At 43.9% G+C, this 13,582-nt stretch overlaps 1 protein-coding gene across 1 annotated transcript in view; it reads left to right on the top strand.

Moving 5' to 3' along the window:
- Positions 1-11,045: 11,045 nt before the first annotated feature.
- Tctn1 (tectonic family member 1) overlaps positions 11,046-13,582 on the top strand; it is a 37,206-nt gene continuing 34,669 nt past the window's right edge. The window contains exon 1 of the mRNA XM_017799726.2: positions 11,046-11,402. Within this exon, the coding sequence (XP_017655215.1) occupies positions 11,168-11,402 (235 nt within the window). The 5' untranslated portion in view covers positions 11,046-11,167. The remainder of the gene's footprint in view (positions 11,403-13,582) is intronic.

The raw sequence follows: 13,582 nt of genomic DNA on the forward strand, positions 1-13,582 counted from the left end.
AAAGTTCCAGGGATCTTCACGTAAGCCTTGGAGTCAGTTTCTAAGGTAAACTTCCCTAATCGCTTTTGTCACCCTGCCCCCAGGCACTCAAGCCACAGCTAAAACCAGTTAAGTGAGAATTTAGATTAACTAGCCCCTGCAGAGCACCTGAAGGCTCGAGGCGGTTCGAGTCAAACAAAAGATTTAAAAGTGACACTTTTTTTTTCTGTAATCTAGAGACTTGTAACTTGTCAGGACGCTCCAACCCCCTGGTGTCAGATTGCTCCAGAAACATTAAACATCTTCCTTTCATAATAGGAAATTCAACAGCACACCAGAGAAAACTCCACATTCGTTCCCTTAGAGCCTTACTTAAATCAAGAGGGCTTAAGATCTCCCAAAAAGAAAGCTTAAAATTTTGGAATGAGGTGTATCAATTTACGCCCTGAATCCTGTCAGTAGACATATCTGATCCAGAGGTCTGGACTAACATTACATATCTGGCTCGTAAAAAGGAAATCCAGGAAAAACATAATTTTCCCCTTTCTTTTTACCCCATGAGGGCAGCCATCCAGCAATGCTTAGGACAAGCGTCAGAAAATAATAAAGGAGAAGGTTCAAATGATAAAAAAGACCCTAAAAATGAGAGGTTTTAAATGATAAAAGAAACCTTACAGACTGCCCAGTAGCAGATTCAACAGCCCAAAAAATAAAATTTGACCAAAAAGTCAGACAAAACCTACTCATCAGCAAAATTAATCGTTACCCCCCTCTTGCTGATTTAATAAGCCCAGATATTAATGCCCAGACTTCAAAAGCTCCCAAAGATCCTCAGATAAATACCCCTCCCCCTTCACCTTGGCTGCCACCGCCTGTGGCGCCGCTCCAGCCATGCCCTACAGCCACAGAGCAACTGTGTAATCTTAGGGATAGTGGAATCTTAGAAATAGTGGAAGTTGCCAGCCTCAGTGGTCTTAGGACCCCCAAATCTCACCGGTAGAGGCTTTTCCTGTTAACTTACAAATAACAAGGCAACACCCACTAGCCTGGTACCCACTCCCAGCAGCAGAACTGAAAGAATTACGCCAGGCTGTCCATGAAAATGAAATTCATGCTCCATGGACAAAATCTATACTACAAACATTTAATACTAAACTGTTCATGGAGCATGGCACAAACCCATAAAAGAAACTATTACAGCTTTTACAGATGGAGGGAAAAAAGGGGATGCATTGGCCATATATGAAATGGACCTAACAGACATCTACCAAGTAGTCTACCCAAGCACCAAAGGATATACTTTCTACCCAGCACCCCATGGAACCTTCTCCAAAATCGACAAAATACTGGGGTACAAAACAAACCTTAACAAATACAAAAAGATTGAAATAATTCCATGGATTCTATCAGACCACAATGCAATAAAGCTCACAATCAACACCAGAAGAAGCCCTAATCACCACATGAACACATGGAGATTAAATAAGACACTCCTGAATGATGAATGGGTCAAAGGAGAAATTAAGGAAGAAATAAAAGTATTCCTGGAACTAAATGAAAAGGGCAATACAACACAACAAAACCTCTGGGACACACTGAAAGCTGTCCTTAGATGGAAGTTTATAGCTCTAAGTGCCTACATTAAAAAATCAGAAGGAACAAAAATAAATGACATAACATTGCGAGCACAGACAAGCATGCCAGGGACTAAAAAATGAACATTATGACAAATGGATTGTGGCCACCCATGATATCGGGACTGCCACGTACCAGACCTCCTCCCTTGCCCAAGCCCTTGTAGCCACAACCCAATCCAACTCAAAATGCTTTAAATGTGGAGAAACTGAACACTGGATAAAAAATTGCCCCCAAAATGACTCAGCTGCCACTCGACCCCCTAAAACCCTCTGTCCTCGCTGTAAAAAGGGCTTTCACTGGAAAAAAGATTATAAATCTAAAAATGACAGAGATGGCAAGCCTCTGCCACCTTTAAACTCCTTCCGGGGCAGCCCTCAGCCCCGCTAACAAGAGGGAAGCCACAAACATTATGGGTAACCAGTATTACAAAAAATGCCCATCCAAAATTAACCATAAAAATAGACAATAAGCCTTTCAAATGCCTCCTTGACACTGGGGCTGATAAAACCATCTTAAGGCGATCTGAGGTTCCCCCACAGTTAGCTGCCATGTGGATGCTGGGAATCAAGCCTGGGTTCTCTGAAAGAGCAGTCAGAGCTCTTAAGCCATCTCTCCAGCCCCCTTAAACACAATTTTTTGTTATTTTTGAGACAGGATCTCCCTGTAGCTCCAGCTGTCCTGGAACTCACATAGATTGCTTGCCTCTGCCTCCTGAGTGCTAGGACTAAGGGCATGTACCACCACACCTGGCCCTAAGCACATTTTTAAAGAACAGTTTTAAGTGCATGGCAAAACTGTAAAACTGAAAAGAAAATATAGAGATTTCCTATATGTCCCCTGCCTCAGCCACACAAAGCCTCCACCTTCATACAATATGCTCTTTTCACATTTTTACTGCAGTGCCTCTCTATGACTGATATGGAAAATAGTTCCTAAAATATTGAAAGCATGGCACTTGGAACCCACACAGTTATCACTCTAGAAATACTCCAAAAATGATGATAGAGGAATCAGAAAGGTCTAAACCCACAGAGAAGGGGAGCGAAGACTATCATCAGAAATCTGAGGTCCTTCTTGGAAGACAGGATGAATGACTGGACTGAGTGGAGAAAGCCTAGGCCTGCTGAAGGAATTGCCAATGAGCAGTAAGCCAGCTGGAGCTGGCGAACCCCAGAAAGGCTCAGGTGAGAGGTGGGACCAAAACCCAGTAATTCACAGGAATAAGCAACATTGGGAGCTAACGTCTTACTATCCAGTTTTGTTTGCTTGTTTTTGAATTTAATTTATAAAGAAGTAGGCTTTGTGTTGGTTTTTCTTTGAGATGGGGTCTCACTATGTGGCTCAGGCTGGCCTTGAACTCATCATTTTCCTGTCTTAGAGTCCTGAGTGGGATTACAGGTGCATAACACCATGCCTAGTTTTAATAAATCTCATCACTTCACAGTGGCATATTTATACTGTATTTTATGGGATTTCTTTTATTATTTATGTGTATGTCTCTATGTATGTACATATATGTGCAGGTGCCCTCCGAGGCCAGAAGAGGGTGTTAGATTTCCTGGAGCTGGAGTTACAGTTGTGAACCATCTGATATGGGTGCTGGGAACTGAGCTCTGGTCCTCTGGAAGAACAGCAAATGCTCTTAACTGCTGAGCCTGCCTCCAGCCTGAATTTTAATCTATCCAATACTGCATTTTAATCTATCCATTCTTTCTAATAAGGTTGGTTTATGAAATACACATGCTTTACAGTACACTGTAGCAACAGTGTCCCACCCAGTGACAGAGGCTGCCAGAAAGAGGTGAACAGAAGAGGAACTACCTGCAAGTCTGGAGAGTGAGGCGAAAACATGTTTACAACACAGAGGCTGAAACAGAAGTGAGAGAGGAAAGAGCAGTGTATGTACATCAGTGGGACCAAGAGCCAGCTCACTTCCTTTTTTTTTTTTTTTGGTCTTTTTGAAACAGGGTTTCCCTGTAGCCCCAGCTGGCCTGGAACTTACTATGTAGACCAGGCTGGCCTTGAATTCACAGAGATCCACCTGCCTCTGCCTCGCAAGCGCTGGGACTACAGGCTTGCACCACCACGCCCGGGTTTTTTTTTTTTTTTTTTTTTAAACTTTGTGTATGAGCGTATTGCTTTCAAGTATCTAAGTATACCCATGTCATGCAATGCCTGTGTATGTCAGAAGAGTGCTTCAGATTCCCTGGAACTGGAGTTTAGAGATGGTTGTTAGCCACCATGTGGGTGCTAGGAACTGAACCCAGGTCTTCTGCAAGAGCAGCGAGTGTTTTTTACCGCTGAACCATCTCTCCAGCCTCTCACTTCCATTTTTTCAGATTCTTTTTATTTTTCCCAGGTAGGGTCTCATGTAATTGAGGTTGTCTTTGACCCTGTTATATAGTTGAAGCTGATCTTGAATTCCTGATCTTGTCTCCACCTCATGAGTGCTGGGATTACATGTGCCATGTACTGTTTTCCTCCCTTCCTCCTTCCCTTCCTTCTTCCTTTCTGAGCCAGAGTCTTTCTTTTTCTTTTCTTATTTATTATTTATTGTGTGTGTGTGCACGTGTGTGCATATGCATGAGTGTGTGTATGCATGAGTGTGTATGTGTACACACAAACATGCATGACACAGTATGTATGTGGAGGTCAGAGGACAATTTGTGGGAATCAGCACTCTCCTTCTATCATGTAGTTCCTGGGGATTGATCTCAGGTCATCAGACTTGGCAGCAAGTGCCTTCACTCACTAAGACATCTTTCTGGACTGAGACAAGGTCTTTCCATGTAGTCCAGAGTGGCCTTGAACTTGAGGCAGTCCTCCTACCTCAGCCTCCCAAGTGTATTATCAAACCTGGCTTGAGGTTCTGTGTGTTTTTGGTACCTCATGATTAAACTATAACGTCAGTGTCATTGCACAGTGTTGAGATTTATTAAGAACCAATGAAGCTAGGTGTGATGGTGATTTGAGGCTATCCTGGGCTACCTAGTGAGACTCTATCTCAACAAACAAATCTAGAAAAACAGAGATGGGGATGTGGCTCCGTTGATAGCATGCTTGTCTAGCATGCATGAAACACTAGGTTTGATTCCCAGTGCCACATACACTGGGCCTGGTGATACACACCTATTATCCCAGCACTTGGGACATGGAAGCAAGAGGATCAAAAGTTGAAGGTCATTCTTAGCTACGCGATAAGTTTGAGGCCAGTTTGGGATAAAAGAGACGCTGTCTTTTTTTTTTTTTAAAAAAAAGGTCAACTAATTAGCCCACAATAAGATATAGCCATAGACCTATCTGGTTAGCTAAAAACAAAAATGGAGGGGCTGGAGAGATGGCTTAGTGGTTAAAAGTACTGGCTGCTCTTGCAGAGGACTCAGGTTTGGCTCCCAGTACCCACATGGTGGCTAACAACTCCAGTTCCAGGGGATCCAACACCCTCTTCTGACTTCCACAGGCACTGCAGGACATGCTTCGCTTATATATATATATATATATATATATATATATATATATATATATATATATATATATATATATATATATATATATATATATATATATATATATATATATATATATATATATATATATATATATATATATATATATATATATATATATATATATATATATATATATATATATATATATATATATATATATATATATATATATATATATATATATATATATATATATATATATACAGGCAATATACTCATACACATAAAATAAAAATAATAAAACAAACAAAAAGACAAGTTGACCATCATTAGTGTTTCAAAAGCATGTACATAATTGTAGCTGTCATACATTGCTGATGGAAAAAGGAAATTGGAAAGTGATTCTGGAGAAATTGTGGGCAGTTTGTGATAAGCACACACTGATCATATAAGCTAAAAACCTCACTCCTAGAAGACACCTAAGAGAAATGAAAACACATACCCATACACAGTCTGTGAACATGAAGAGCAGCTTTACCTATAACCACTGAAAACAGAAAAGACAAACAAACAAATCCCACAAAACCCCCAAACCCAAGTTGTATCACCTAACAAATGGACCAACAATTGCAGTAAATACAGTTTCAGGATACTTGCCAACAATACATTGCATATGAAGAAACAGCACAGCACAGGTGTCTATATTGTATCGGTTCCTTTTTTTTTTTGGTCTTTTGAGACAGGGTCTCTCTGTAGCCCCAGCTGTCCTGGAACTCACTATGTAGACCAGGCTGGCCTTGAACTCACAGAGATCCGCCTGCCTCTGCCTCCTGAGTGCTGGGATTAAAGGCATGCACCACCAGCCCAGCTTATTGGTTACTTTTGTTTTTTTTTTGAGACAGGGTCTCCCTGTATCTCCAGCTGGCCTGGAACTCAATATATAGGCCAGTCTGGTCTTCACATTTGGCTTTTTTTTTTTTAATTCCAGAAGTATCACAATTGGATTTATGCTTTTATTTATTTTGTTTGTGCATGTGTGTGTGTGCATCTATGTGTACCTGTATGCTCATGTGCATGCAGTTGCCTGAAGAGACCAGAAGAGGGCATCAGATCCTGTGGAACTGAAGTTAAAGGCAGTTGTGAGCTGCCCTATGTGAGTGTTGGGAACTGAACTCTGGTCCTTTGGAAGAGTAGGAAACATTCTTCATCACTGAGCCATCTCCTGACTTAACCTCCACCAGCCATACTTTCTACCCCAAAGGTTTCACAACCTTCTAAAACTGCACCACCAACTGGGGGCTAGTGTTCAAACACACTCAGTCCTTAACAGGGACTAAATGGTTGTTGATAACAGTGGGGAAGGGACAGTCTCTTTAATAAGTGCTAAGGCTGGGTGTGGTAGCTCACACCTGTAATCCTAGTACTGAGGAGGCAGAAGCAGGAAGATTACCATGAATCTGAAGTTTTGAGTACACAGGGAGGTTGTAACCCAAGCCAGCCTGGGTTACAGAATGAGACCCTGCCTTAAAACAGCAGCAATAGGGCCAGGCATGGAGGTGCGCACCTTTAGTCCCGGCACTTGGGAGACAAAGGCAGGTGGATTTCTGTGAGTTCAAGGCCTGCCTGGTCTATATAGTGAGTTCCAGGCCAGCTAGGACTACAGGGAGACCCTGTCTCAAAAAGACCAAAAAAAAAAAAAAAAAAAAAAAAAAAAAAAAAAAAAAGACAACAACCCAGCAGCAACAGGGCCTGGTGAGATCTCTCAGTGGGTAAAGGTGTTTGCCACCAAACCTGATAATCTTGAGTTCTATCCTAGTACCAGATGGTGGAAGAAGAGAATCACCTTCCCCAAGTTGTCTCCTGACCTCCACAAATAAATGAAATTAAACCAACAGAGGGCTGGAGAGATGGCTCAGAGGTTAAGAGATCTTGCTGCTCTTTTAGAGCATCAGGTTTGTTTCCCAGCACCCACATCGAATGGCACACAACCACCTGTAACTTCAACTCCAGGGAATCTAATGCCCTCTTCTGGCCATATCAGGTTACCTGCAGGTACATGGTACATATACACACACTCAGGCACACACACATATGCATAAAAAAATTTTAAATCTTAAAAAATAAATAGAATAAATAAAATTTAAAAAACCAACACTAACAACAAAATAGCTGGGATAGCAGGAGAAATTGTTTTATATAAAGGGGTACAAGGGCATTTGGGAGGATGCTAAAGTTGTTCTATATCTCAGTTGTGGTTGTGGTTATAGGACTATGTCAAAAATCACAAAATTGTTTATACACTAATGCAGAAGAAAGATCTAGGCTGATGTAGTGGCAAATGTCTTTAATCACAGCACCTGGGAAGCAGAGGCAGGCAGATTTCTATGCGATCAAAGCCAGCTTGGTCCACATACTGAGTTCCAGGCCAGCTGGGGATACAAGGTGATCAGGTCTCAAAAAAGCCTCCCCCTCAAAGATTTATAAATCAAAAACTCTGCACAAGGGGGGCTTGAGAAATGAATGGTTCAGTGGTTACGAGTGCATACTGCTCTTGAAGAGGACCTGAGTTCAAATCCCAGCACCCACATTGGGTGGCTTACAAATGCCTGGAATTCTAGCTTTAGAGAATCTGATGCCCTCTTCTGACCTTCAAGTGCACTACATTCATGCCCACAAACCCATACTCAGAAATACACATAATTAAAAGTAAAATATTTTTTAAAAACTGCAGAAGAAACTATACTAAAAGTATCCAGGGGTAATATCTGAACACTCCCTCACTAGCTTGGCTAAAAAAAAGATCAGATCCAGCAAAAGGTCAGCACCTGAGTAATCCCTGTGTCCGGCACAGTGTGTTCTCCTACACCTTTCATTTTATTTGGGAAGCTGCAATCCAATTATATATATATATATATATTTTTTTTTTTTTTTGAAAACAAAAACATTTTTAAAAAGCTAACTAGTTTATTTAAAATCCAGTGTGGTCCAACAATAGGATATAAGGTTATAATTGTTTGGAAGAGCTGGGCATAGTGGCACATGCCTTTAGTCCCAGCACCTGGGAGGCAGAGGCATAGGCAGTCGGATCTCTGTGAGTTCAAGGCCAGCCTGGTCTACATAGTGAGTTCCAGGCCAGCTGGGGCTACAGGGAGACCCTGTCTCAAAAAGACCAAAAAAAAAATTGTATGGAAGATAATTTTAGACATTATCAGTGATCCTATAGATGAACTTCATTCTGAGAGTAGTTAAAAAATGTGAATTCTAGTCTTTTGTGGTGGCTCATGCCTGGATTCCCAGCACTCAGGAGGCTAAGGCAGGAAGATCTTGAGTTCCAAGCTAGTTTGGGGCTATACAGTAACATCCAGTCTAAAAACCTAAGAAAAAAGAAAAAATTCTGCCCAGATAGTCTTCTGACCTCTATATTTCCATAACACTTGAGGAGGGGCTAGGGATATAGCTTAGTGGACAGAGTGCTTATATACCTTGCATAAGTCCCCAACACTGCATAAGCCGGGTATGGTAGCATATGCCTGAGATTCCAGTACTTGAGAGTTGGAGACAGGAGGATCAGAAGTTCAAGGTCATCCTCAACTATACAGTGAGTTTGAAGTCAACCTAGGCTACATAAGGCTTTGGTGGTGGTGGTGGGGACCCACAGAAAACACTTGAAGAAAGGCTCTTGGTGGTTGCAAGGCAGATGGGGAGAGGAGGACTCTTTCTGAGGATTATTTTTGTTGGGCTTTTGGTTTAGAAGTCTATTACTGCCCAGTGTCTACAATAGTCTCTTGCTTCACATGGGTGTGAATACCCTGTGGCTCTCATCAAGTCCTTTGCAAAGCTTCAGGATTCTAGCTCCCCATCTGGAAACTAATTGGGTCAGATGAATAAGAGTGAAGAGACTCACTGGAAAAATAGGGTACTGGATTTTAACCAGTTAGAGGCCCATGACTTTAGCCCTAATAACAATAACCAATTCACCCTAAACCACACTAAAAATCAGGGCACAGGGACTGACACTGCTTTGCAAAGTTGGCCATGGCTCGGGGGGTGCTTCTGTCTGAATTTGAGGCTTCTCACACATGGTGACTTCCAAGTACAGAATGCTAAAAGTCTGAAATGGCCTTGATTGCTCCCAGCATTGGCATAGAATACAAGGAATCTAGAGTACCAGTAATCTCAGGTGGATTTTTTTTTTTAGTTTTTTTGAGACAGGGTCTCCCTGTAGCCCCAGCTGTCCTGGAACTCATTATGTAGACCATGCTGGCCTTGAACTCACAGAGATCTGCCTGCCTCTGCCTCCCAAGTGCTGGGATTAAAGGCGTGTGCCACCATGCCTGGCTCAGATGGACATTTTAAATCCACAATCCACATGCTGAAGTTTTGGGCAAAACATGGAACTTAGCCCCAGCTACTCCCTGTGTCCTCCCATCCTGTCCTCCCATCCTAAAGAGAGTTACTATACCACTGTAAAGGGAGACAGGATGCAGTTGATCAAATGATGAGAAAAGCCAGGCAGAAATGGGTCACTTGTGAAATGGAAAGTCCCAGTGTCCTAAGGCTTGCAAAATGTATGAGTTGATGCAATCCACATTTGCTTTTTTTTTTTGGTCTTTTTGAGACAGTGTCTATCTGTACCTCCAGCTGCCTGTAACTCACTCTGTAGACCACCAGGCTGGCTTCGAACTCACAGAGGATCCACCTGCCTCTGCCTCCTGAGTGCTGGGATTAAAGGCATGTGCCACCATGCCCGGCTTAAAAAATATTTTATTTATTTTTATTTATTTATTTATTTTTATTTTTTTGTCTTTTTGAGACAGGGTCTTCCTGTAGCCCCAGCTGTCCTGGAACTACGTAGACCAGGCTGGCCTCGAACTCACAAAGATCCGCCTGCCTCTGCCTCCCAAGTGCTGGGATTAAAAGCGTGTGCCACCACATCCGGCTTCTTATTTTTATTTTATGTGTATAAGTGTTATGCCTGCATGTAGGTAAGTGCACCCATGTCATGCAATGCCCAAGGAGGTCAGAAGAGACTCTTGGATCCTCTGGGACTGGAGTTGTTAGTTGCCATGTGGGTGCTGGGATTCGAACCCGGGTCTTTTGCAAGTTTTGAAGGAAGTCAAATGCCATAAAATTACATCAGGGTCACTGGTGCTTGAGACTGGACAAGAGGGTAGTGTGAAATTTCCAAAATCTGTCATAAAGGAGAAATGGGTTGGACCCACCTGTCATCCAAGTACTCAGGAGATTGAGGCAGGAGGATTGCTGTGAGTCTGAAGTCAGCCTGGGCTACACAGTGAAATCCCGTCTCAAAAATGAAAACAAAACAAAAAACACACAAAAAGAAAAGTTAGCCGGGTGTGGTGGCACACGCCTTTAATCCCAGCACTCAGGAGGTAGAGGCAGGTGGATCTCTGTGAGTTGGAGGTCTTCATAAACGGTTCCAGGCCAACTGGGGCAACAGGGAGACCTGGTCTCAAAAAGACCAACAAAGAAAAAAAAAAAAAAAGAAAAGTTAAAGGTTCCTTTGTCTCCCTCATCACAAGCATAGTGAACAGAATTTATCTGGAGACTTCCTACGCTGCATCTAATGCAAAGATAAAACCAGTGATCTGGAAAAGAGAATTCAAGGATCGCTATGTGACTCAATTCCCCATAGTTCTTCAGAAGACCCACAATCGCATTGAGACAGTGTTTCCTAAAATTTCCCTCAGCCGGTCGTTTATCAGAAATCCTAATTCCTAGGCTGTGTCCTAGACCTAGCTGACTCGGAATTCCTTGAGACCTGTACCTGAGAATCCCCATTTTTGAACCCCCACACAGCCCGCATGGTGCCATGGGTAGCTTTACAGGGCTCTGTCGGCCCTCAGAGGGAGGAGCTAGCTACCTCAGGTCCCGCCCTCTAGCACCGCCCAGCCGATATCGTCCCGCCCACCGCCCGCCCCTGTCTGCCCCGCCCCATCTTGGTTGGCCTTTCTCAGGCCCACCTCCGGTAGGTTCGCGCGGCCGCGCGAGCCCCTTCCCGTGATGCCTCGCGCCCGGCTGTGGCGGTTGCCTGGCAACGTGGGATCCTAGGCCCCGGGCACTCCCCGTTTTGCTAGGCCATGAGGTCGCCAGGCCTCCTGTCGCTTCTGCTGGTGGTTCTCGGCTGCTGCGCCTCAGCGAGCGCCCAGGCCGTGGCCACTCCGGCTGCGGCCATTTCGGCCGCGACTGCGGAGGACTTCGACGCCACGGAGGCCGCCCCCGCCACGCTCAGACCCTCCGGGTCACCTAGGACACCTGGGACTCCCAGGGCCCCCAAGCTCTCCTCAGACCCCAGGCCCACCCCGGTCACCGACGGTAGGTACCAGATGCTAACTTCCGAGAAGAGTGAGTAGACGACCGAGAACGTCATTAGAATGACAGCTGACGTTGCCTACACTGCCTACAACTTCCCGGCTTCAGCCCTCCCAGTCTTGAGGGGCGAGGGAGACCTACAGATGAGGAAGGCGGGGCTCTCAGCCAAGTGGGACCGCATCCGATCTTTGAAAGCTTTCAGTGACCTCGACAACGTTAATGCCAAAGGCAATGAATGAATCCGAGCAGCCTAAGACGAAATTAAATAGAAAGTTTCTAGGAAGTGGAGAAAAGGATTTATAGGCCGTGTTGAACTTTTCACTTATTGCGCTAAGGCAGATGCCACAGGTGTAGCTCACTAAGAGTGACTAGGTGAAGACTGGTCTGTTGGTCGAATTTAACTCTCTGGCTGCAGCCCGTGTGAATTTGGAAGTGGGGAGGTATAGGGTGAAGAATTATGCCCTGACTTAAGACTTAGGAGATAAAGACTATATCTCAGAAACTGATCTTTAAAAAAAAAAATTATTTATTTTTATTTTATGTGTATGAGTGTTATGCCTGCATGCATGTAAGCGCACCCGTGTTGTGAGGTACCTGCGGAGGACAGAAGAGGGTCTTTGATCCCCTGGAACTGGAGTTCCTGACGATTGTTAGCCGCCATGTAGGTGCTGGGATTCAAACCCGGGTCTTCTGCAAGAACAGCCAGTGCTCTTAACCCCTGAACCATCTCTCCAGCCCCAGAAACTGATTGCTTTAAAAAAATTTTTTTATTATTTTTATTTTATGTGTATGAGTGTATAGCCTGCATGTATGCCAGCACATCCGTGTTGCACAATGCCAGAGGAGGTCAGAAAATGGTGTTGGATCCCCTGGAACTGGACTTACAGATGGTTGTTAGTCACCAAGTGGGTGCTGGGAACTAAACCCAGGTTTTCTGCAAGAGCAGTCAGTGCACTTAACAACTGAGCCATCTCTCCAGCCCCTTTTTTTCTTTCTTTCTTTCTTTCTTTCATCTTGTCCTGTGTTAGTTTTGGGGGCCAACATGTGCTTGCTGATCAGCCGGGTGATTGAGCTCTTGACCCTTCTCAGCCAGGAAATAATTCGTTAGACCTCACTGAGATAGGGTCTCCATGCAGCTCCAGCTGACCTGGAACTCACTATGTAGACCAGGTTGGCCTCAATTTCACAGATACACCTGCCTCTGTTTCCCTCTGGTTTTTAAATTTTACTTTTATTTTATGTATATGAGTGTTGTGCCTGCATGTGTGTCATGCACCAGTGTCATTCAGTGCCTGAGAGGACAGAGAGGTCATCGGATCCCCTAGAACTGGAGTTACAGATGGTGTGATGGGGCACCTCAGGACTGACCATAGCTATGCCATCCGAGGTCAGAAGAGGGCTTCAGATTCCCGTGGAACTGGAGTTAAGGATGGTCATAGCCACCGTGTGGGTGCTGGGAATCGAACCCAGGTCCTCTGCAAGGGCAGTCAGTGCTCTTAACCGCTGAGCCACCTCTCCAGCCCCTAAAATATTTTAAAATTTAATATGTGTGAGTATATTGCCTGCATGTGTATAATGCATCTGTGTTGTGCAGTGCTGGAGGAGATCAGAAGAGGACATCAGATCCCTTGGAACCAGAGTTTCTGATGATTGTTAGCTGCCATGTGGGTGTTGGGAACCGAACCTAGGTCCTCTGCAGGAGCAGCCAGTTCTTTTAACTACTGAGCCATCTCCAGCCCCCAGAAACTGATTTTTTAATCCCACAGTTATCCACTTAATGATTTTGTTTATTTCTTTGAGACAAGCTCTCATTTTTTATCCCTGGCTAGCTAGGAACTCCCAGAAATCTGCCTGCCTGAGCCTCTCAAAACACTGGGATTAAAGGCATGCACCGCTAAACCCAGCCTTCATTTAATAGCTGTTTTATAATCTGGTATACCAGTGACTTCAGGAAATGTCTGTGACCCTTTGTGATTGAAATATTTTGTAACTGCATTTTTTCTGGGGTGAGGAGTCATAGCAGCCAGCACATTGTCAGTGTAGCAGTGATCTCAAAATTTTAGAAAATTTTGTCTGGATTGAGAGTAGCCCAATGAATATGTGTGTGTGTGTGTGTGTGTGTGTGTGTGTGTGTGTGTGTGTGTGTCTGTGTCTCTCTGTGTGTATGTGTGTGCATGTATTTA

Source organism: Nannospalax galili, unplaced genomic scaffold (genome assembly GCF_000622305.1).
Source record: "Nannospalax galili isolate Female #2095 unplaced genomic scaffold, S.galili_v1.0 scaffold218, whole genome shotgun sequence".
Classification (NCBI taxonomy): domain Eukaryota; kingdom Metazoa; phylum Chordata; class Mammalia; order Rodentia; family Spalacidae; genus Nannospalax; species Nannospalax galili.